Source organism: Chelonia mydas, chromosome 4, assembly GCF_015237465.2.
Source record: "Chelonia mydas isolate rCheMyd1 chromosome 4, rCheMyd1.pri.v2, whole genome shotgun sequence".
NCBI classification, from domain to species: Eukaryota; Metazoa; Chordata; order Testudines; family Cheloniidae; genus Chelonia; species Chelonia mydas.
The window spans coordinates 51,660,287-51,685,794 of NC_057852.1; the positions used below are offsets into that span (position 1 = coordinate 51,660,287).

The window sequence follows — 25,508 nt, forward strand, 5'->3', positions numbered from 1 at the left end:
CTTTACATCTCTCCAGTCCCTTTTACACTAGACCAGTTTTGTCAAAGACTATTCTGGAAAGTCTTTTTTATTCTCAAAATTGTAGTGTGTGTCTGGCAGGAACAGAACCTGGTGAAGCTTTGTAACAGAAAGGGGAACTATAAGAGATATCCTGGAGATTTAATTGGGGAGAAGACTCCCTTTGCCAGCACTGCCATTGCTGCCAAAACAGCAGATGAGACAAATAAGCCAGCTGGCTGACCTTGAAGACACCAAGAGATCTGGGTGATAAAGCAGAGCAGGTCATTAGACTGCACTCCTCACCACCACCACCACCTTTTTTATCATGTACCAGGTAAGAGTGGTAAAGAAAGGAGGAAAAGAGGTGTCCCAATAAAATCCAAAACCAGTCATAAACAAAACAAACACTCTCACAGGGAAAAATAATTCAGAAGGCACTACACAGCAAAATGCCTTTCAACAATATTGAATGACTGTCTGGGGTAGCCAACTTTTATTACGTTAGAAACCTCAATTCTCTCTCAACACCTATCATTATAATACATAAGCACTACACCATAGTAAGACAATCTCCTTTTATTTGATTAGGAGAAAAATACTTCTTTACATTTTTTAACGTACATACATAGGTACCTATTCAGTGCAATCGGAAATATCTTTATAACTATACTACTCACTTGCACGTCTGAAAAACTCAATGTAATAAATATCAACTGTACTGATTAATCAATTCAATAAAGACCTAGCTCTGATACCTTAAAAAAATCGCCTATGAATAAATTACTACCTGCCCAAAGGAGACTAAATAATTTGCTCATGTGGAGATAAAGTTTGTAAAACTGGGTAACAGAATCACAGGAAATGACACTTACCTATTTGGAATAGTTAAAAACTAACATGACGCTCACATTCCATTCTTTACACCAAGTTTTATCTTACTACGTATATGAAACAACTTGATTCTCTGGCACCTTTTAGACAGTTTACAAAATGATGGCATCTACTGAAATGTTTTGTGGAGAAAAAAATTAATTCCTCTTTAAAAAAAAAAAGTTATGAACAATCCAACATGCCAAGTGGCTCTTTCTAATCCCTCACCACTAGGAGAGTTAACAGAGTAAAGAAATCAGGAGAGTTTTAATTATTAAAAAGTAGTAAGTACGTCAGTGTTTCTGTTCACTATTACCTAAATGTCATCTTATTTCATTTCCATCTTTCTAAACAAACATTATGCACAGTAGATTATACAAGGCTCTCAACAGCTGTTACAAAACACCAAACTTGGTAAGTCAGTCTGACAGTGCTGTGCTTCAGCATTACAGAGCAGAATACTGGCAACGTATCCAGTTTTAAAACTAAGAGCATTGTTACAAATAAAATATAGTAACAAAATGAGCTAAAGCAAATAGAAATAAAGCCTGGATTTTTTTTAAGGCTAGTTTAAAAAAACAACAATTATGCAACAGATCCCTTCCAGTCTTTTTATCTTGATAGCTATCATTACATGGTCAACATTTAACTGCTGCAGCTGATTTACAATACCTTATTATTTAATACCATGTCGCAACTAGAGCAATACTTTAGTGAAGAATTCATAATTCCAAGCATTGAAACTGGACAAATACATGAATGGCAAATGTATTCTAAATGATTTCATAAAGGTCTACAGAAGAACATTATTTTATTTCAATATTTCACATAAAAGAAAAAAACTAAATGTTAGTATTTAAATGATAATTTAATTAAATAGCTAAACTGTGTCTACATGTATTCATTTAATACTCAGGAACTTTCAGAACAGAATATGCCCACTTGCTGAAAGCAATTTTAGACTATTGGGTGGTTCTTGATAGAAATTTGTTCAGAAATCTAAAAGGGCAGTTTATTTGTAGAACATTTTGAATTCTAGTAATCTGAACTAACTACTTTAAGATTGTCATCTGAAAAATACTTCAGAGTGATAATGAAATCACTTCAGAAAAACAAAACTGAAGAGTAGAAACAAGAATAAATGTTTCCAAACACTAATTTTTGTACAGATATTAGCAAATTATCAGGCCAACATCGAAAGAAATATTTTGCTCTTATGGCCACAATTATTTTTAAAAAATTTTAAGATCAATTCATACCACCAAAGATCAGGATGAACTTGAGTCTTGCCACTTTTGGGGTGCATCTTTGCCCAGGCCTTCATATAGTAACCACAGACTAGCTAGAAATTTTTGCTCTCAGAAACACATATTAGAAGACCTCCTGAACAGAAAAGCCAAAGCACTAAAGAGTACAATTTCTTAGGATAAAGGCTTCGTTTTCCTAAATCAATTTGACATCATGTAGATACATTAAAATAAGTAGATAAATATGGTGTCTATATACTATGGTGATGGGCATACTAGAATTGTACAGATACTCATATTGCAGTCGTGGAAATCGCTATCAATTAGTTAAAGGGTAGATAAAGACAGACGTTGTGCCCACCACTTCTGCTAAGTAAGGAAATACCTGGCAAACATCTAGGCCTATTCTACTCTAAAGAAATTAAACCAGTGAAAGGTCCCAGCACATTTGCAGAACACTATGTCCACACACAAAAATATCCCAGACAGTCTACCAAGATCTAATAACTGGTTTAAGACACTTTTTAGCAGGCTTACTAAAGTCAAGTCAAAATCATCTGGCTGCTACTGTGGATGCACATAAACTGAAAGCATTCAGCTAATGCTCCCACTATTGTCCCCGTGGCTTTGTGAAACCCGCCAAAATGCACTACTTCTGGGAGCTCAGCTAGGATGAATACCCAGCAGGAATTGAAAAATAAACTGTTTAGGATAGGGCTTCTGTAAATGTGAAACAAAATTTATATTCAGGATGGCTAGTGTGAACACATTGTTTATGCTTAAACTGATTCAGTTACAAACAGTTCAATTCTCTAGTGAAGACAAGGTCCTGGGCCACAACCAGCTCACCCTATTCACCTTTGTAAGTCCCACTGAAGTCATTCGGCCTACTCTACTTGCCTAAGGCAACAAGGATTTAATCTTCAGATTGCATCTTTCTAAACGATTTAACACCATTAACAGCTCTAGTATTAAGAACAAAAGATAAAAGAACACTAAATTTAAATACACCACTAGTGTTGATCAGGCAATCCTATCCCTACTATTCTTTGTATTCTCTTGGCATGCTTAAGATGATTCAGACTTCAGTTGTTCCTAGTTTCATACTCTTTTTTTCCCCACTAGTGAAAACTGTGGTAACCATTCGGATTTAACCAAATTTAATGTAATTTTATGCAGAATATTTTGGTTAGCAAGGGGCAAGTTCTGTTGGAGGTGAGCTGCTTTTTTTCCTGCATTTTCTTCTTCTTCTAACTCCTATTGGAGTGTCTATTGCTTTTGATTGACAGTGCTTTTTATTTATTATAAATCCAAACACAAATATTGCTCTTTTAAAAATCTGAATTTTAAGAAGTTAAATGAAATAAACAAGCTCATCTTAAATAGTTTGAGGTGTGTGTTGGGCACAGGAGAGACGGGGAGTTCTGTGTACAACAGAAGAGATCTGATTTTACCAAAAACATTTTAATATTCCTTTAGTACACTGATAGACAACAGAGCATTTACATATCAAATGTGTCCATTGTAGTTGTCTCCCAAAGTAAGCAGTAACAATTATTAAATAACATTTAAAAAAATCAAATTAATATTCAACTTGTCAGAGTCTGATTGAACTACATGGTGGTGTCTAATTTAAACTCAAAATTCCAGAGACTTCTTGACTCCATCCTGCAATCCATCCTCCATCGATTGCCTCCAGTTTTAAATACTAGGCCTCTATGAAACCTTCTATGTGACTACTCATGAGTAAGGACACCAGAATTGTATCCTTAAGTTGTAAAGGAAGGACAATGAAGAGAGAAGCATGCCAAATCAACCCAATTGCCTTCTCTGACAAGGTTAATGGCCTAGTAGTGGGTGGGGGGATGCAGCAGATGTTATGTGTCTTGATTTTAATTAAGCTTTTGACACAGTCCCATATGACATTCTCATAAACAAACTAGGGAAATTACAATTAGGTGGATATACAACTATTAGGTGGATATACAACTATTAGGTGGATATACAACTTGTTGAAAGACCGTACTCAAAGAGTAGTTATCAATGGTTTGCTGTCAAACTGGGAGGGCATATCTAGTGGGGTCCCACAGGGGTCAGTCCTGGGCCTGGTACTATTCAATATTTTCATTAATGACTTGGATAATGGAGTGGAGAATATGTGTATACAATTTTCACAGGACACCAAACTTGGAGGGGTTGCAAGCACTTTGGAAGACAGGATTAGAATTCAAAACAACCTGGACAAATTGAAGAATTGATCTGAAATCAACAAGATGAAATTCAATGAGGAACGAAAAATCAAATTCACAACTACAAACTGGGGAATAACTGGCCAGGCAGCAGTACTGCTGAAAAAGATCTGGGGTTCATAGTGGATCACAAACTGAGTATGAGTCAGAAATGTGATATGGTTACAAAAAAGGCTAATATTCTGGGCTGTATTAAGAGGACTGCCATATGTAAAACACAGGAGGTAATTTTTCAGCTCTATTCAGCATTGGTGAGGCCTCAGCTGTCCTCCATTCTCGGCAGCATACTTTAGGAAAAATCCATACAAACTGGAAAGTCCAGAGATGAGCAACAAAAATGATAAAAAGTTTAGAGAACCTGATCTATGAGGAAAGATTTAAAAACTGGGCATATTTAGTCAAAAGACTAAGAGGGAACCTGAAAATGCTCTTCAAATACATTAAGGGCTGCTATAAACACAATTGTGATTAACTGTTCACAAGGTTCACTGAAGATAGGACATAAAACAATATGCTTAATCTGCAGCAACAGAGATTTAGGTTAAATATTGGGAAAATCTTTGTAACTGTAAGGGTAGTTAAGCTTTGAAATATGTTTTGAAGGGAGACTGCAAAATCCCCATCAATGGAAGTTTTGAAAAACAGGTTGGACAAACACCTGAGAAGTGGTAGTCTAGATTTACTTGGTCCTGCCACAGTGCAAGAGGCTGGACTTGATGACTTCTCGAAGTTCTATCCAACCCAACACTTCTATGATTCTATACCTGACATCACAGCCCTAATGATGAAGTCAGCAGTAAAATGTTTATACTGTATCCCAGCTTTAGTTCATTCTTAAAATGCTAATGAACATGGATTAATCTTTGTTTTCAAATATTTCTAAATACATTTCCAGAATGTTTATGTATGGTATAATTTTGTTGTCATTCATGAAATATGTTCCAAAAGGCATGCAACACCTTAAAAATACTTTAAGTCAAAATTTGTACAATTTACATTTTAATCAAAAAAACTGGGCACATTATGTGCATTTATGCCTGACTTTGTATACATTTAACAGTATTCCAGAAAGGTGTGAAGTCTCCAGTCTCAGTACTCTAACAGTGGATTCTGTCTATACATCATGGTTTTACAGATAAGGAGCAGTTATGGGAATGAAGAAGAAAAGTGTTAATACTGTACCTCTACAGACATGCAAATAAAATTTATTTTTTATAGACTTATAAATGAAAGAACATTAGCATCCTGCTGCTGGTTGTGCAGATAATTTCTTGAGACAGTGGTTCTCAATTTTTTTCCAATTCTAGGACTCTTTCTATACAAAGACACTGCCTTCCCCTTGCTTCCCAGGTTCTCCAACCCATCTTCCTGGGACCCCGTTCTCATTTAGCAATATTGGAAGGGCAATGTCACAACCCTGTTACACCTGTTTGAGACATACGTATACACAGACAAATTGAGAACCCATTATTTTGAAAAATTATAACACTGCTATATTTATAATTATTTGCAAACAAAAAGTAATAATTTCACTCAGATCCTCTGTCACCCTATGCAGGTCCAACCACTTTTTTCTCTATTCTCCCCACCTCCACACTGAATATACAGGATGGTGGCTTCAGTGTATAAGTGATGACCAAATGGAATTTCCCTGGGATATGTTTAGTTGACTGGAGGCATCATTGTTGAGCTACATAAGATTACCTCTCTCAGTGGTCTGAAGATGCTACTTCATTACATTCCCAGTCTCTCTTTTTTTTTTTTGCTTAGGAGCCACAAGAACCTATGCCTTCTATACAGCTAGGGGTGAATAAAGGTGAGAATACATGGTTCTGGGCCAGAAGAACGCAAGATTTGTATCCAAGGGGGGGGACTCACAACCATCCTCCATAAAAAGTGGGAAGCAGGATAGCAGTGGCAGCAAGGCAGTAATGCTTGGAGAATTTTGATTTACTGTAGAAGATCCTTTGGTTGAAATGAATGTGATCCCCTTAATCCATCACTGCAGGTGGGACGGCAAAACCACTCAAGTGATATTTTAATCACAGGGATGTTAAGGAGACAGCTTTCAGTTGGGCTAGACTACAGAGACAGACTTAAGTTTGCAAGTTGCTCTGTTAATGTAACTGTAGAAGCGTGTTCTGTACGTCTGTGTAGCACACCATGCCCAACGCTTTCCATTACGTTCAGTCTGCTACAGACCACCGTAGCCCCGCCGCACATATACCCTGCTGGGGGGCGTGGCGGGAAGGTCGAGTCTTCCTTCCGGGCCGTAGGGGGAGGGTGTTGAGGCAGGAGCCCCACGCGCGCTGGTGGAGAAGCGGAGCTGCCCGCTGCAGAGCCAGTGCCTGAAGCCTGGGTGCATGGACCCAAACCCGGGCTGGGCCCGATCACTGCAGCTCCAAGCGAGGGGCGGGCAAAAGTCACTCCCACCCCACGAGGAGACTGTCCGCTTCCCTCGCCTCTGGCCGGCCTGACACTGAACTTCTCCCGCGGCCAAGCAGGGAGACGGCCCCGTCCCAACCGCGCTCCCCCCAGCACTCAGCCATCCCCTTACCCCCCCCCCCCACTTCCGTGTTTACAACCCTCTTCCCTCCAATTCCATACGCGCATTGTCAGCGCCACGGGGACCTGCCACTCACCCTCCTACGCCGCTCGCATTGGTCCAGCCGGGCCGAGCCCCGCCTCCAAAGACCTCAGCGCTCTGATTCCGAACGTCCCCGGTAGTTGATTGGTGAGCGGGGCTCTCACTCCCCCCGAACTCGGGCCCCTGAGGGTGCTCGGCGCTTCCGCTATGGGGTTTTGTGGGGGAGGGGGAGACTGACTTTCCTTTATCACCCCCGTGCACTGCCCCCCCGGCCGCACACGTGGGCCGGGCAATCTCCCTGCAGCTCCCGAGCCTGCCCCGCCTCAGCAGCACAGATCCCAGCCCCTGCGAGAGGGGAATTTAAAGGGCACAGGAACAACGGGCTCAGGGTACAGCACCCCCGGGCCGCACGAAGCCCGCCAGTCCGAAGAACGGGGCAACTGCCCCCACCCCGACCAACGCAGGGAGGGCACGAGTGTTTGCGCGGGGAAGCGGCTGCCCACGGCCTCTCTGCTCAGACAGCGTGGCGGCAGCGGCGGGAGGAGGGACGGCAGGGAGGGAGGAGGTCGGACAAACCCACACACTTCCTGGTTCTCTCCCTAGCAGCACAAACCCCACAAAACTCCGCTACCCGCCCCGCCACAACTTCCCCAAAGGCAGGGGCTCCCCTGCGCAGACACAGGTGCCCGCCGGCCTGCTGCCCAGCCCCATGCCAACCAGCTTGCTACCCAAGGTGATCACTTCCTGATTTGTCCTCCATTGCTTCAGCACTGCAGCCGCCCCCGGCCCAAAGGGTGCGCAGCTACCCTCGCAGCCCCCGGCGCGCACCCCCGAGGCCGAGAGGAAACTTGTGCAGGGTACCTACCGGCTCGGATGAGCAGGTCGAGCTGGTTCGTGGGCCCCTCATGCAGAGAAGTCGCCATGTTTATGGGGCTGGAGCAGCTTCACATTGACTCGCAGGGAGCGCAGAGCGGGCGGGCTCGGTCACACGCGGCCCCAACGCGGGGCGGGCACACGGCGCGGATCCTTCCGCACACCGAGCGGCCCGCCAGCCAGCCCAGCGCGGGTCACCCCCACAACACAACGCGGCGGCTGGGGAGCGCTTCCTCCAGCACAGCGCACGCGATCCTTCCGCCGCCAGCCTCAGACAGGAAGTGGCGGGCTGCCACTCACAGCAGCAACAGAGAGCAAGCGACGGAGCCCGCGGCGCGGGAGGGGGCAAGGGCAGGCCAAGAAACAGACACCTGCGGCTGGGGAGGAGGCAGGGGAGTGGCACCGCTGCTGGCTGCACCGAGTAGCTAATGCTGTGCCCGGTTCCCCTCGACAGGCTCCGGCAGCCCGGGGCAGGTCCCAGCATTCCCTTTGCTAACGCTGCAGTCGCAGCGGAGGAGCCCTGCACAGCTCGCCGTTGCCCCTGTGCAGAAGGCAGGACTCCGCACTAACGCAGCGGCCCTGCCTTGGGTGTCTGCGGACTGTGGGTAGCGGAGGCTCGTGCCCACTGCACTGCGGAGCATCCTCTCCGCTCTTCTCAGCTCAATTGGGAGCAGGCAGGTGAGCGACAACTTTCTTCAAACGTCCCCGCTGCCAGCGAGGTGGCACCTGCTCGACAGGCGAGAGCCAGCCCCGAGGAGGGGCAACGGCGGGTCCCTGTGCAGAGAGAAGCGAGTCCGGGGCCGTCAGGAAGGATCGCGCAGAATGGCAGTAGGCGCCTCACCCGTGCTGTCAGCGAGGCGGCTTTGCTCATGCAACGCATCTTCCTCCGAGGAGTCTAGCCTTTATATGAAAGGGAGGGAGCTTTGTGCCATTAGGTGTCCAGGCTCTGTCTCCCCATTCCTCCTGGAGCACTGGAGGAGTTGGAGATCATGAAAGGCTTCCCAAACGTCCGCAGACCAGAATCAGGAAGACATATGAAAGTCAGCCGCAGGCTAAAATGCATTCTTCCAGCACTGCGTTGTTGCCTGTGTCCACTCCAAAGTAGTTTAACAAAGAAACTTTGCAAGAGATTGGTAAATTAGGTTGAGATTCAGTTCCACAAACAAATTCTGGATGAGCCTTAGCTACTGCCATGGATATATTAAAAAATTAAGCTGTCCCTCAACTCTAGCCTAACTGCTAAACTCTGTTTACCTTCACCTTTAACTCAGCCACAACAGTTGACTATTTCAAGAGAACTGGGATTATATTATAATTCACTGTATTCTCACACTTCATAAATACAATGAGTTACTCATTCAGATTTGGCAGAAATATTTTTTCTGGACCAGCTAGCTCAGTGAAGTCCATCTCTAAGACTTGTTGATAGAAGATGTGCCAAGGTATAGCATTTCTCCCACTGCATGTAGAATTCCTCCACCTGGCAATAATTCAATCACAACATCTACTTAAGATTCTGATTACTGAGAGAGACCATAGATACACTGAGGTTGCTAGCTTCCATCAGTCTTAGAACTGGAAGACTCCAACAGCTTTATAACCTTCCCTCTAGGAATTGTGAAAGGTTCCAGGTCTTGTCTAGGCAAACTCCAGGTCTTCATTTAGACAAATGAAAGGCAGCCACTGTGCATTAAGTTTTCTCTGAGAAAGATCATGTGCAAACACGGTTAGGTCTAGCTACTAGTTGTCTACCAAATAATGGCATGACTCTTTCTTAGGAAATTTTAACCCTTCCCACCAAATCAGGTTAAACCTCTAGCAAATGCGCTGTACTTGTATCAGATTAGCAACTGTAGGCACCTTGATCCTATATCAATAAGCATTTTGACTTTAAGTAGTGTGATTCTACTCTAAAAACTGCTCTTTAGATATTAAAGAACAGTTATTCAGATTACTTAGTGGCAAAATCCAGCCTTCCACTGCCTGACATGAAAGGAAGTACCTACAGAAGCAATACTGAGAGAATTTCCATCCTTTGTTTACTGATAAGAGTCACCTATAAACTATACTGTAATCTAGCTGAAACTGAAACAGTGTGTACTGGGAGCAGTTATCAACATCAGCAAAATTATGCTACATATTGAAGTTTTTTCAACAGTGTCTCACTGTGACTTTAAAAAGTACCCAACTGGGTATAAGCACTATATCCAGTGCACTGGGACTTTTCAGAAGGAATCTTTATCTAGACCAAGGGTTCTCAACCTTTTTCTTTCTGAGGCACCCCACAACATGCTATAAGAATTCCAGGGCCTGGCCAGGTTGGGGGGAGGGACGACTCCGGCATAGGCATAGTTTGACTTCTATTTTGGGTAGGCAGGGGCCAGCTCTGCACAGCAGCATCTGGGGAGAGAGTGCCACTTCTTCTCCCTGACTCACCTCAGCAGGCCACCTGCCTGTCTGGTGGGGTGGGAGGGGGAGGACACAACCAAAAATTATAACTCAAAAGGTGGAGGGCTCACCCCAAAAAGTTTGGAAAAAGCTCAAGGAGAGGGATAGCTAGGGGCTGTGTGCAGGCAGGAGGGTAGCTGAGGGTGCAGGAAGAGGGGCATGGCTGGGGCTGTGTGCCAGGAGACAACGGGGGTGGGGGAGGGGGCGGGAAAAGTGTGGAGCTGCCCCAGGACTGCCATGCTTTGTGCTGTAGTTTTTTTGGGGGCGGGGGCAACAGTCCCTGTGCCCCCCAACTCTGCACATGGCTCAGGGCTTCTGCCCCATGGAGAGCACTGTGGCTTGGGGCTCCCGGATTCAGCCCCGCTGCTCCCAGCTTCAGCCCTGCAGGGGATACCTAGGATTGGAGCTTCAGCACCACGGGAAGTGCTAGGGCTCAGGCTCTGGGTTTTAGCTGTGGGGACCCATGGTCCCCCAGAAAGGGTGCATGGACCCCCTGTTAATAACCGTTGATCAAGACAGTATGTTTTGCTCAAAGCAGCTTCTTTCATACATCTGCCAGCTACACAGGGCCCCATCATGTGTAGAGTAAATGTCCTCCTATGGCTTCCCTTAACTTTTTTAGAAGGGGTCTCTATTCCTTCTATCAAGTGTTTTTTTTTTTTTTTTTAAATATAGCAGTCACATCAGCCAGAAAGTTCTAGAAAGTCATAAGACCGGCCCTACTGGGTCAGACCAAAGGCCCATCTAGCCCAGTATCCTGTCTTCCGACAATGCCCAGTGCCAGGTGCTCCAGAGGGAATGAACAGAACAGGTAATCATCAAGTGATACATCCCCTATTACTCATTCCTAGCTTCTGGCAGACAGAGGCTAGGGCCACCATTCCTGCCCATCCTGGCAAATAACCATTGATAGACCTATCCTCCATGAATTTATCTAGTTCTTTTTTGAACCGTTATGGTCTTGGCCTTCCACAGGCTGACTATGCGTTGTGTAAAAAAATACTTCCTTTTATTTGTTTTAAACCTGCTGCCTATTAATTTCATTTGGTGACCCCTAGTTCTTGTGTTATAAGTAGTAAACACCACTTCCTTATCTACTTTCTCTACACCAGTCATGATTTTATAGATCATATCATATCTCCCCTTAGCTGTTTCTTTTCCAAGCTGAAAAGTCCCAGTTTTATTAATCTCGCCTCAGCCGGAAGCCATTCCATACCCCTAATAATTTTTGTTGCACTTTTCTGAACCTTTTCAAAGTCCAATATATCTTTTTTGAGATGGGGGTGATCACACCTGCATATAGTATTCAAGATGTGGGCATACCATAGATTTATAGAGAGACAACATGATATTTTCTGTCCTTTTACGGAAAGTAAAAAAAAAAAAAAAAAAATCTAAATGCTAAAGCATTTAGGAGAGTTAGCCCATCAGAGTTTGCATACTGGCAGTGAGGGATCTAGATACTGAAGACCTTTTGTTCATCCATCGGATGACATGAGTTACACAAGGCAAACAGATTCTCTTCTGCACATAGATAATCTATGTATTAGGGGCATTTGAGGTGGACACATCCCCTTAGCAAGCAACCTGCAATACAGCCACATGGTCCTTCATAAAACACTTGTTGAAATGCAGGCCTCAACAGGGGAGGATTATATTGCATACTCTAGTGTCTCACTCACTCCACCAGGAGAGCCTACATGCATTGTTTTTTCAATTTTCGGATATGTATTAGGGAGGAAAACAATTTAACCTGTTTACATGCTGCTGCTAAACTCAGCTCTATGAACCTTTCTGTGCTGAAGAACAGGAAAATGGGCATGCCTACAGAAACTTCCATCTTCAATTAGTGACTCCACATCTATGACCAACTCTTAAGAAATAATTATTTAGTAGCTAAGTCAATAATAGTTCACATTCCCAATGTGCTATAGGTATATTTATAGATTATTATTATTTTACTCTTAAGAACTTCAGAGTAGTAGAAAGATGGGAAATCATCTCACCAAGATAATCTCTTTCTTCCAATAAGTAGAGACGTTGTGGTTTTTATATGCCTGTACAATCATCACTTATGCTGGGTCCAAAAACCTGTACAGCCCTCTTGATTAAGGGCCACTTTTATACAAGCAGCCCACCAAACACCAGCTGACAGCTCTGAATGCCACCCTGAGCCTCTAGGAGCTAGCAGCCCTGCCAAGGTTCCACCTTCTAGTAAAAGAAGTCCCTCTAGCTTTAAGCCTTTTTCTACTGAAGCTGAGCCATCACCTTCTCACCTGTGTGGAAGGAAAAGATCCAGGGCAGATGTGGGAAACAATACCCATGTAAATAGAGCAGTACAGAGCATATAGCAGAAGCAGCCCAATGATACACTTCACGTTCGATACGCTGTCCATACAAGTAAAATTCTAGTTATGCCAAAACTACAAGTTTGAAGAAATGTCCACTTTAAAGCTTGAACCCACAACAGACCGCTCCTGGAAGGTGGATTTACAGCAAGTTACGTGGCAAGTAGTGCTTACACAATGAGAGTACAATTATCCTGTGTCTGAATACTGTCATCCATAAACAGGAAAAGTAGCTCTTCAGATAGAAGAGTATTGTGAAGATGCACTGCCTAAATTATAGCCCCATCTATTATCATGCAATGTAGTAAGACTTTGTTGGGGCACAAGCAGGTATGGACTAAAACTTTCACATGATAAAGCCCTGTGATTTCAGCTCAGCCTGGCTGCTTACCAGAACTCTCTCCACTACATGTCCAGTTAGCATTTAGAACACTAATGTATTCATGTAGTTAGATCTAGGGGAAAACAGGGTTCACAGATTGCATTTAAGCACCAGTTCAGCTATCTTACATAAGAATGGCCATACTGGGTCAGACCCAAAGTCCATCTACCCCAGTATCCTGTCTTCCGACCACAGCCAATGCCAGGTGCTTCAGAGGGAATTAGAAGAACAGATAATCAAGTGATCTATCCCATCGCCTATTCCCAGCTTCTGGCAAACAGAGGCTAGGGACACCATCCCTGCCCATCCTGGCTAATAGCCATTGATGGACCTATCCTCAATTAATTTATCTAGTTCTTTTTTGAACTCTGTTATAGTCTTGACCATTACAACATCTGGCAAAGAGTTCCACAGGTTGACTGTACGTTGTGTGAAGAAATACTTCCTTTTGCTTGTTTTAAACAAGCAGCCTATTAATTTAATTTGGTTCTTGCTTTCCAAGAACTAGCTCCTTAAAGGAAATGGATCACTGTCCCTTGTAACTCCATAAAATAAGATTTCCTTGTAATAACTAAAACAAGAATAGGCTGTTATACCCTATCCATTACTGTAGTATCTGAATAGGTACTCTGCTCCCTATAGTTATGTAAACCTTTACTATGATCCTGCAGCTTGCTATTAAATCATGGCCTTAAAATGCAGCTCAACTCTGAAATATGATTATTTAAAATGTATTTTTATAGATCTGCTGACTTTAATGATTAAAGTAAACTGTTTAACTATTTAAGTCCATTTAGTACTGCAGAGCCCACCAAGCTTTGATAGTGAACTGGATTTTATTCTGACTCATGCATCAATTGTTAAATAAGTTCCAAATAAAGAAAAAATGCTGCTGTGTGTTCACCTGTGAAATACTGTGGGACTCAAGGGATAGGATGCAACTTGGGCAGACAGTATGAAATTGGATAGGTATAGTAAAAATTTGGCTTGCAGAATTTTTTTATTTTTTTTTTAAATACACACAGGTAGCAGTACTGCCTGAACCAGAAAGAACATAACTTGACTTTTCAGATCCCAAGTGGAGTCTTCAGTATTTAAACTAAAAAAAAAAAAAACCCAACAAGCTTATGCCCCAAACTTTGACTGTCCCACAATGCTATTTTTGCAGTTCTATGCTGGAGAAAGACTATTTGAACAGGAAGACGCTGCTCAGCAAGAGGAACTATTAACAGAGAGCTCTAAAGCAGACATGTTATGTTCTATTCCAAAAGCTTCCTTAGAGTATCCTTGTAGGCTTTAGATTCCAAAAGTTGACTGTTTAACAATGGTGAAGTACCACAAGGACAACTGTCGGGGATCCTTCTTCCTGACATAGAAACAAGATCTAAAAGTTACATTGGTTATGTTGCTCCCTTTCACTGCCATTTTAATTTACAACATGATTTGAGTAGTCATATCACAAACAGACATTTGAATGCAGGAGTTTCAGGCTTTTCCATTTCTTCTATAGCAGTTTGAATTGGATTTGGGAGTTGAGGGGATACCTTCGAAGTTAGAATTATCTGATTTTAAGGTCTAGCATTTCAAAACCTATACAGACCTAGTAGAAAAGACTACAAGAAATCATATTCTCAGCCATAGAATGGCACATAGTTTAATTTTCCATCCCTGAATACTTCTGAAATTAGCTTTTCAAGTCATTGCGGACACCTGTTGCCAGGTCAAAAGACAAACCCCGGACCTGTAAAAGGGATAAAAGGAACCCTTACAGGACTGCTCCTATAAGTGCACTTCAAGGAGATGGAAAGGTGCAGATATAACTATGGCACCCAATGTCTTACTAGACTATTGCTTGTTATTTTCTCAAGGAAGGAAACACACCAGAGTTGCATGGCAGAAGATGGCATCAAAGATTTCAGTTTTAAGGGATGCCTGCTGTTTATGAACTGAGAAAAGAGAATTCACCAGTGCATCCATCACTCTTTGGTTAGTATAACTGAAGGTGTAGAATTAACAATTTAATCCCCATTTTCCTATTTGTAGATATAGAGATAGAATTTATGTTCTAAATAACTTGTGTATATACTAGGGTTGTCAAGCAATTAAAAAAATCAATTGCAATTAATCACGCTTTTAAACAATACTTAAATATTTTTGGATGTTTTCTATATTTTCAAATATATTGATTTCAGTTACAACAGAATAAAAATTGTACAGTGCTCACTTTATATTTATTTTTTACTACAAATATTTGCACTGTAAAAAAAACAATAGTATTTTTCAATTCACCTAATACAAGGACTGTAGTGCAATCTCTTTATCATGAAAGTTGAACTTACAAAATGTAGAAATATGTACCAAAAAATAACTGCATTCAAAAATAAAACAATGTAAAACTTTAGCGCCTACAAGTCCACTCAGTCCTATTTCAGCCAAATCGCTCAGACAAACAAGTTTGCTTACAATTTGCAGGAGATAATGCTGCCTGCTTTTTATTTACGTCACCTGAAAGTGAGAACAGGTGTTCGCATGGCACTGTTGTAGTGGCATTGCAAGATATTTACGTGCCAGATGCGCTAAAGATTCATATGTCACTTCATGCTTCAATCACCATTCCAGAGGACATGCGTCCATGCTGATGACGGGTTCTGCTCGATAACGATACAAAGCAGAGCAGACCAAAGCATGTTCATTTTCATCATCTAAGTCAGATGCCACCAGTAGAAGGCTGAGTTTCTTTTTTGGTGGTTCATGTTCTGTAGCTTCCGCATCTGAGTATTGCTCTTTTACGACTTCTGAAAGCATGCTCCACACCTCGTCCCTTTCAGATTTTGGACAGCACTTCAGATTCTGAAACCTTGGGTTGAGTGCTGTAGCTATCTTTAGAAATCTGATATTGGACCCTTCTTCGTGTTTTGTCAAATCTGCAGTGAAAGTGTTCTTAAAACAAACATGTGTTGGGTCATCATCAGAGACTGCTATAACATGAAATATGTGGCAGAATGTGGGTAAAACAGAGCAGGAGACATACAATTCTCCCCCAATGAATTCAGTCACAAATTTAATTAATGCATTATTTTTTTAACGAGCATCATCAACATAGAAGCATGTCCTCTGAAATGGTGGCCAAAGCATGAAGGGGCATATGCTAAACATTCGTATCTGGCACTTAAATACCTTGCAATGCTGGCTATAAAAGTGCCATGCGAACGCCTGTTCTCACTTTCAGGTGACAGTGTAAATAAGAAGCAGGCAGCAGTATCTCCTGTAAATGTAAACAAACTTGTTTGTCTTAGCAATTGGCTGAACAAGAAGTAGGACTGAGTGGACTTATAGGCTCTAAAGTTTTACGTTTTGCTTGTGAGTGCAAATTATGTAACAACAACAACAAAAATCTACATTTTTAAGCTGCACTTTCACAATAAAAAGATTGCACTACAGTACTTGTATGAGGTGAATTGAAAAATACTATTTCTCTTGTTTATCATTTTTACAGTGGAAATATTTGTAATAAAAATATGAAGTGACTACTGTACACTTTGTATTTGTGTTGTAAAAGAAATCAATATAATTGAAAATGTAGAAAAACATCCAAAAATATTTAATACATTTCTATTGTTTAACAGTGTGATTAGTTATAATTAATTTTTTTGAATTAATCATGTGAGTTAACTGTGATTAATCGACAGCCCTAGTATATACATATGATGTGCAGTTTGGGAAAATGGGAACTTAGGCCAGTGCTGCTGCAGCATTAAGTGTTCAAAATATATTTTTTTAAATTCAAGTTTCAGAAATTAGTTCTTAATCCCCTCTTACGTTAAAACATAATAAAAGTTTGATTTATTCATTAAAATAGATACACCATCTTTTAGCCAAAGTTTTTAGATAAATAGAAAAAGTTTTGTAAAGTACTACATTTTTGCTCCCTGATGAAGGGGTAGTAACTGATATTAACTTTGCTCAAAAGAGCTGAGTGCTTAAGCAAGGTTGTAGAGCTAACAACTGGACAGCCTTGTCAGCGCTTAGATCTTCCACAACAAGCAACACTAGGTTTATATTTTTTAAACTATTCTCAGTCAATTCCAGGAAACAGTATTTTCCTACTCTGTCCGAATTCTGTCAATGGGATACATCTCAGCCACTAATTCTAAAGGGTTAAGGAAGCAAATGCTTCCTGAAAATGTAGGCCAGATGTCTACATTAGAGTCTTCCTAGTAACACAGCTTAATCAAATGTCTGGATAGAATGGAGGATAATGTACTGTTTTATCTTGTCTCCTCCTCTTCTTCCCCCTCCCCCAAAAAATCAATTCTAATCCAACTACAAGGTTTAAACCTAATTTAATGTTCAGTGCTAAGCATACAATGTATCAAAACTAATGCAGACATATCCAGACCACTGTAATACTGCTTGGAGGCTCAGAGTCAGAAAGATCAAAAAGGTAGCATTTTTAATTAAAATGGAAAAAGGTCTAGGAACACAAACGGGTAAAAACAATTAAAGACTTGAAGTGGATGTACAGAATTGGTTCCCAGAGCAGTAGTAGTGTATGTAGTAATCTGAAATTTCATCTGTGAGAGAGAGAGAGAGAGAGAGAGAGAATTTGTTTTAAAATAAACAGTTTAATGTATTATATTGTATAAAGGGATGGGGAGTTCTAAGCTTTACTCCACTGTTTACTATTCCCCCCCCCCACTTTTTAAGGATAACCATGAGCATTTATATGATAACTTTAAATAACTAATCTTCCTATCTAGCTTAATTTCTAAATAAATTATAAACAAACATACCAGCATTGTTGTCTTTCTAGCTCAATATTTTTGATCACATGGTAATCTTGGAGGGGCTCCTTTGCAGATCTCAGTTTTTCAGGTAGGTCTTCTACCTCCCATGGCAACAATATTTTTAAAATTAAAACAGACAGACATTCACTTTTTGCCACAAGGAGGATTTCTGATGGAATGCCAAAAGCAAAAAGGAGTCGTCATAGTTCACAATGAAGTCAAATGAAATCTCAACTTCTCTTTAAAAAAAAAAAGTTGGGTTTCCTCTTGATTGTGATCTGATTGTTCCGTAAAATCTCAAACCTGTACTCACTTATTTTGGCACATTTAAAAACAAGAAACAAAAAACCCGCATGCATACAACTGATTAGTAGATTTTTGTCTTGAATTACCTGAAACATGATACATATTAAGTATCAATATGTTCTTAGTTTACCTAGTCTTTGAAAAGCACTTTGAGAATAAACATTTTCTTTATTCATTAGAGCAATATTTTTCAAAATAGCTTATTTAGTTTACTGCACAGCAAAAGGTATTTTAAACACAACCTGACATGGTTTCTGAAGACTCAACATGCAATAGCAAACAAATCAGTGCTGACAATATTTTCATGTTAGCATGATCAAACAAGGTTCAACAAAATAATAAAGCAACTTTCCTGAAGTATTCCCAGAGATTTTCTGTTGTTGTATTTTTGAAATAGCATTATTTTAGTGTTTTATCTTTACTTAGGACTGTCATAACAGTGTGGCATTTTACCAAGCATCCAGTATACCAAAAGAAATTTAGTCATGTTACATGAATATAAACATACTTCATCAATGCAAGAATGGTAAATTAAGTTTGGGTATTCTACTGTTATTAAGTCTCAGACTTAGTCATAGCCATATAATTATCAACATTCAAAATATATGTACAATTAGCAAAAAGATTTAGGTAAACTTTATTTCAGAGAGTGGCTACATTTTCTTAAATGGAAACACCTTCTGCTCCTACTAAGGGTGAACTGCAAAGGTTTTGCTGAAGGGTATACAGTTTAACAGTAACCACCACTGCATTTTAACAAAACTTTAAGACAGCAATGTCTACACTGTAGCTGGGAGTGTGCCTACCAGCCAAGGGTAGAGAGACACACTAGATCAGGGGTCGACAACCTGCGGCACGCGAGCCGATTTTTACTGGTACGCTGCTGCCAGCTGTGGTGCCAGCTGCCGGCCCCGCTCAGCCCACTGCTGGCCAGGGTGAACGGAACCCCAGGCCGGCAGCAGACTGAGTGGGGCCAGCGGCCAGGACCCCGGCTGACAGGAGGCGGCGGACAGAACCCCAGACCATCAGCGGGCTGAGCCACTGCTGCTGGTCTGGGGTTCTGTCTGCCGGCCCTGCTCACCTCGCTGCTGGTCTGGGGTTCCAGCCACCCGGCCCCCTGCCAACCGGGGTCCAGGCCTCCGGCCCTGCTCAGCCCTCCTGCTGGCTTGGGGTACCAGCAGCCAGCCCAGCGCTCTGCAGCCCTTATCAAAAATTACACTACAATTAGCTTAAAAACTTGAAAACTTAAAAACTTTGTATATTACAGTAATCGTTAAAAAATGTATAATGTTAATAAATACATAGGTTTGATGAAACAAAGTAGTTGTACTTATGTGCCTGTGCTTAATTTGTGTTTTTGATGATTTACCTTCTAAAAAAAAAAAAAAAATCTTGCATGTCTCACACCCCCAGAAAGGGCATCTCGCACCCACAGGGAGTGCGTGCACCCGAGGTTAAGAACCACTGCACTAAACTGATAAGATCTGCATTTTAATTTAATTTTAAAAGAAGCTTCTTAAACATTTTAAAAACCTTGTTTACTTTACATACAACAATAGTTTAGTTACATAATGTATAGACATAGAGAGAGACCTTCTAAAAACGTTAAAATGTAGTACTGGCCTGCGAAACCTTAAATTAGAGTGAAAAATGAAGACTCGGCACACCACTTCTGAAAGCTTGCCAACCCCTGCGCTAGATCTATTTGAACCAGAGTGCTAAAAATAGCATACCTGGGTGGCTAAAGCATGTACTGCAATGTCTACACTGCTGTTTTTAAGCGCACTAGCTCAAGCAGAGCTAGCTTGTGTCAATCTATCTGAACTGGGAGGCATGCTCTCAGCGGCAGCAAAGCCATACCCTGTGAGTCTAAAGAAGTTGGATTGTAGGCTCCCAGGTTCCTCCATTAGAGTGGCATCACATCTATGGTAAATATAAGTTAAGTCAATCTAAGCCCTACGTTCTGGCTTTGGAAGCTTACACAAAGCACCCACTGACTTCAGTGGAAATGCCATGTGTGCATAAAATTTAACCCTCAGCTACTTTCTTATGGTGTTCCTGTGAGCTAAAATTTTTCTACTCTCAGTCAACTGGTGGATATTTCTGGAATGTTCAGAAAAATGTCATTTGAGCTGTTCTTAAATTTTTCAAGACTATGAAATCCATGTCCCTTTTAAAAAAAATGAAGATGCTTTTTTGTTTTTCGGTTGTTGGTTTTTTTTAATACCCTGATGATTTATGCTCGTCATGGATGGAATCCTCAATAAGAATTAGTATCTGATGTTTAAAGAAATTTGGTATGGCCAAAATAAAACAAACAAACAAACCAAACCCGTACTGCTAGCATTAACTGACAGTTAAGTACTACGGATTTCCATTCTTATGCTTTGTTTAATCAAGTCAGTACTTATTTGAATCACATTCTTCAAATTCATCAAAAGCACAGTCCTTGATAACTTTTTGCTAGAATAAACCCGCACCACAGGCTGTGATAGTACAACTGGCGCTGCACTGACAGACACGAGGGTCCACACAAGCAGATCTGATGCCTGTAGCCTCTGTCCCGTAATCATTTTTCACTACATGATACACAAGGTATAAACTTCAAATCCTCTCTCAACGTTACAAGTCCATTGTGTAAACCTTACCCTTAACCAACCCATTATATTTGGTAAAAAGGAGATTGTCCCATATCACTGAAAACAAGGAATGTGTGTTTTAATCATATGCTTGTGAACAGATTAGTTTCAAAGTGGTTCAGAGCTTTTAGGATATTCTGTGCTATTTACATCCTGTGTTACCCTACAGAAGTCAGTGAATTGCAGTGGGTTGGAATCTAGCCCACTGATTACATTAGGCACTCAGATACCACAGTGAGTACTACAGAAATACTTACAGACAAGCTGTATAATATTCAGTAGTGCAGTTCTATAATGAAATGTGAACTTAATGCAATGTTTATTTTAAAGCCTGTATGAATTTTAAATATTGATTTTCTATCCTCTAGTACCAAAACCCACAGTTGACTAGTAAGATGACAAAACAAGTTCATTATACAGTGGATTCCAAAGCTGTACAAGTGATTTCTGTTAAACTTTACTCCTACAGCATTATGTTTAATTTTATCCAAAGAACTACTGTATATTTAATGGTCAACATATCACTGAGCAGTCTTCTTTAAGAAGTTTAAATAATTTCCACACATTAGTAAGAAATACATTTGAAACATTAAGTTATTTGAAGTCTGCTCAGGCTAAATTATTCTGTCAATTTATAATACCTGAAGTTTTATGTCTAGTGTGAAAAGTCAAACCACAATATTTGTACTCCTGGTTCAAGTACATCAGCATAACTTAATCACATGATCCTTGGGAAGCCAACATGTACTCTTTCTTCTACTCTTTAAATTAGTATTATAGACTAACTGCTGCTGTCGTCTAACAAGTGCTTTCCCTGTTATTTAATGTATTGTGTTTATCATTTAGATGCCTGCTTTATCATTCAGTTTTGTACACAATACCGGTCACCAGCTCCTGCAAGCAGCTATTTTCCACTCAAAGCCCCAAATCCTATCCCCTGCACAAAAACATTCCCAAGGTTACAGCTTACTGCATCTCACTAGTTACTCTTACAGGTTACCACCTTTGGTCTACCCTTCTTCCACTGCAGCAAGTTTCCCAGGCCCTGCACACCAGTATTCTGAAAGAAGTACCTACACTTACCTTAACCTTGGATGTGTACATATGCCTAACAGAAAAGGTTAAATGACAACAATACTTAACAGATTTTCTTTACATAAATTTGTTAAACTTGTATGTCTTGACTTAATTACATGAATTAAATTTTGAGGAAGCTAGTTATTGTAAATATTAACATCAAGTTACAATCATTGGCCTATATGCATTTTAATGGGCTGATGCGCCCTTTGGAGCAGTTGCCTGAGGGAACTAAGGCCCAGATTCTCAAAAGGTATTTATGTATCTAACGCCTACAGATTTCACTGGAAGTTAGTGAGTAAATATTTTTGCACATCTGGGTATAAATAACTGTGCTTTTACTGAACTACTTTAACATCAGGGTCCTAAGTTTATTCCCTCTTAAGTTAATGGAAAGACTTCTATTGACTTTAATGGGAACTGCATAGGACCCCAGGTCAGGATCTCTTCTTGTGGGTGAATATAAAGTCACATTCTTCTGGGAGTGCTCGCCCTGAACTCATGGGAGGAGAGGGAGAAGAAAAGTTCATTAAAAACATTTTAAAAAAAAAAAGTCTACCTGTTTCCACAGTTTCAGTCTCAATTTCTTGTTCCTCTGCTACATCTTGCATCAGGTAAGTTTCATCATCATAAACCAGGACTTGAGCAGCATAACCCTGCTCTAGTCTCGCACTAGGAACTGGTTCCACAATCACTGCTGGGTATTCAGAGACTGGCTTATTTTCCTATAGGGAGAGAAAAAGTCAAATATTGAACCACCAAATCTAAACTAATGCCTTCCCCTTCTTTTCTATTGTTTTTTTGATATATTTTGTGGAATACCAATACAAAATATTTGTAAAAAGTTATTTTTTGTGGAAGTTAAGGTAAAACTTTTAAAACAAAATTAAAAATAAAGGACCTATCATAAAATAAGAGATACTACCAAATCATAACTTGTTTTATATTTAAAGCCAGACGATAACAGCAGAGTTTTAAAATATTCCTATTGTGACAATAAATTTATTTTCCATGAGAATGTTGGCAGAGTGTGTTATGTTTTCCAGTAAAAAAATTCAGATATGAGAAGTAATTCTCTCTCTCCAATGAAATAATTTACATGAATCAGTTTTAGACACGATATTTCCTTTCTGGTAATGTACCTTTTACACCACAGGGTCTTTGGTCCCTATCCTGCAAACACATATTCACATGCTTACCTTTAAGCATCTGAGTGGTCACAATGAAGTCAACTGAACTACTCAGATGTTTAGAGGTAGGAACATACAGAAGTGTTACATACTTAAATCCTGAACCTGTGAACATACTTAATGAGCCAAATTCTTCTTAGTGCTGGGGCACAGGTATAACTGAGTGGAAAATCTGATTAATTATGAACACTATACACAAAGTTATTGCGAGCCATATGACAGTAACACACCTCATTGCTTAACAATACAAAATATGATGATTTAAAAAGTCTTTGGAGCTGGCTAATTTTAAAGGCCTCTGGTCTTCTCTCTTTATATTATACAAATATCAAATTGGAACCCAAAACCCTATTTAAACTTTTAAAAATGCATTTTATATACAATTCTGCAGTTTAGCAGACAGTACAACTCTCCATTTCTTCTCTGTGATAAGAGAATATCTAATAAAGGATACTTTTAAAATTGACTAATATCCTGCACTCTTCAGCAACTACTAACCTATTTTACAAAGCAAGTTTATAGTAACCCTTGTTTTTTATATTCGAGTGATATGAAGTTTGTAGGCAAATAAGTTCTATACAGATTTCTAACCTCCTGATTTTCTACTCCACTGTTGTCAAACTCCAGGCCAGAACCTCCACTGTCAACCACTGCTGATGTCATGGTGCATTCCTTGGAAGAGCTTTGAAAGTTGTTAGTGATCCCAAAGACAGTAATGCTGAAAACTTGAGGTACCAGAGGCTTAAATTCAGTATCCAAGTAGCATGTATCCAGAACACCAGGTTTTTCGTACTGCTAATCAGAGATGCTGAAAAACAAAACAATTTGAGAGAAAGGTATAAAAAAGGAAAATACAAGTTTTGTAAATTCTCAGTTTTGCATTGCCACAAGTGCTCCTTTTCTTTTTGCCTTTAAATTGTTACTACTCTCTTCATCAAGAGGGCACCAGCAAGCACTCTACTTCAGACACAATGCACTGATCTTGATAGTTCTTCAACACTCTGAACAAGTAGTCATTTACCATCACACACACAACAGTATTTCCATACCAGCTTTTAATGCTGAGGGAATAAAGTTTAGTTACCTGGAAATTGACAAATAGTTTTACATTTACCTTAACTATATGCCATCATGTGCCAGCAATGCCCCTCTGCCATGAACACTGGCCAAACCGGACAGTCTCTACGCAAAAGAATAAAATGGACACAAATCTGACATCAGGAATCATAACATTCAAAAACCAGTAGGAGAACACATCAACCTCTCTGGCCACTCAGTAAAAGACTTAAGGGTGGCAATTTTGTAACAGAAAAGTTTCAAAAACAGACTCCAAGGAGAAACTGCTGAGCTTGAATTAATATGCAAACTAGATACCATTAACTTGGGTTTGAATAGAGACTGGGAGTGGCTGGGTCATTACACATATTGAATCTATTTCCCTATGTTAAGTATCCTCACACCTTCTTGTCAACTGTCTAAATGGGCCATCTTGATTATCACTACAAAAGTTTTTTTTCTCCTGCTGATAATAGCTCATCTTAATTAGCCTCTAACAGTTTATATGGCAACTTCCGCCTTCTCCGTATGTATACATATATCTTCTTACTATATGTTCCTTTCTATGCATCCGATGAAGTGGGCTGTAGCCCATGAAAGTTTATGCTCTAATAAATTCATTAGTCTCTAAGGTGCCACAAGTACTCCTCTTCTTCTTAACTGTTCACTGTCACTGTCCTTAGCACAACGGAAACATTCTCTCCTTGAAAACCCAGAGGTTCAATTCTTTTGGGGCTACTTGTATGCATCCAATCAAATATAGTTTTAAAAAGTTAATTTATGGGACAAGTAACGGTCAGAACAAATATTTAATAAGATTTTTCTATATTACTTTTTTTCTTTATTGTTTCCCAATACAATAGAGAAGGAAGGAAAGGAAGACGTAAGGTGAACTGATTTTGTAGAAAATGTTGTGATTTTGTTACATGATTTTGGGAAGGAAGCAAATATATCCTATTGCTCTGGAAAGTTTTAAGAGATGATTTGTGACTTCAGTAAATACTGTGGTCCAAAACCTCTGGTTTGGCTAACCTATGCTGAGCATAAATCAAGATGAACAAAGTGGTTTGAAGACATTTTTACAGTCCCTGGATTCTGAGGCTGGTCCACTTCCCAGTGCAAGGTAGAATAGCATTCAGGCTACTTATTTTACCATGTGTCAGCTCCCAATAGCATTTACTAGCAATTCCTCCATGCCAGGGGCTGCAAGGAGGAATGACTCTGTTCCACCTGGGAATTCTCTTATGCAGCTGGAATCCTCCAGTGGATGGAGCCACTGGATTTAGTGTTGCCTTGTATTACCCAAGTGATACAAAGAAGCCCTATCACTCCACAGAGCTCGGTCTAGTGTGTGTGTTTCCCTTAAATTATTGTGATAATCAAACCCTTACTAAATACATCAATAAAATTCTCTGACATGGGAAGAACACAGACTGCCTGGTTAGGAAA

The 25,508-nt window shown here is 40.4% G+C and overlaps 1 protein-coding gene across 6 annotated transcripts in view; it reads right to left on the reverse strand.

Annotated features, from left to right (window-relative positions):
* The window catches only part of ELF2 (E74 like ETS transcription factor 2), a 62,576-nt gene that overhangs the window by 27,208 nt on the left and 9,860 nt on the right, over positions 1 to 25,508 (reverse strand). For 3 of the 6 annotated variants that reach the window (XM_037897220.1, XM_037897219.2, XM_037897217.1), the window contains 2 exons: positions 23,595 to 23,811; positions 22,373 to 22,538 (listed from right to left, as the gene is read on the reverse strand). In XM_037897220.1, coding sequence (XP_037753148.1) covers positions 22,373 to 22,538; positions 23,595 to 23,666 — 238 coding nt within the window. In that variant the 5' untranslated portion in view covers positions 23,667 to 23,811. Of the gene's footprint in view, positions 1 to 7,818; positions 9,182 to 22,372; positions 22,539 to 23,594; positions 23,812 to 24,117; positions 24,186 to 25,508 lie in introns of those variants that run through there. The other 3 variants (XM_037897218.2, XM_037897216.1, XM_037897221.2) reach the window with 2 other exon arrangements.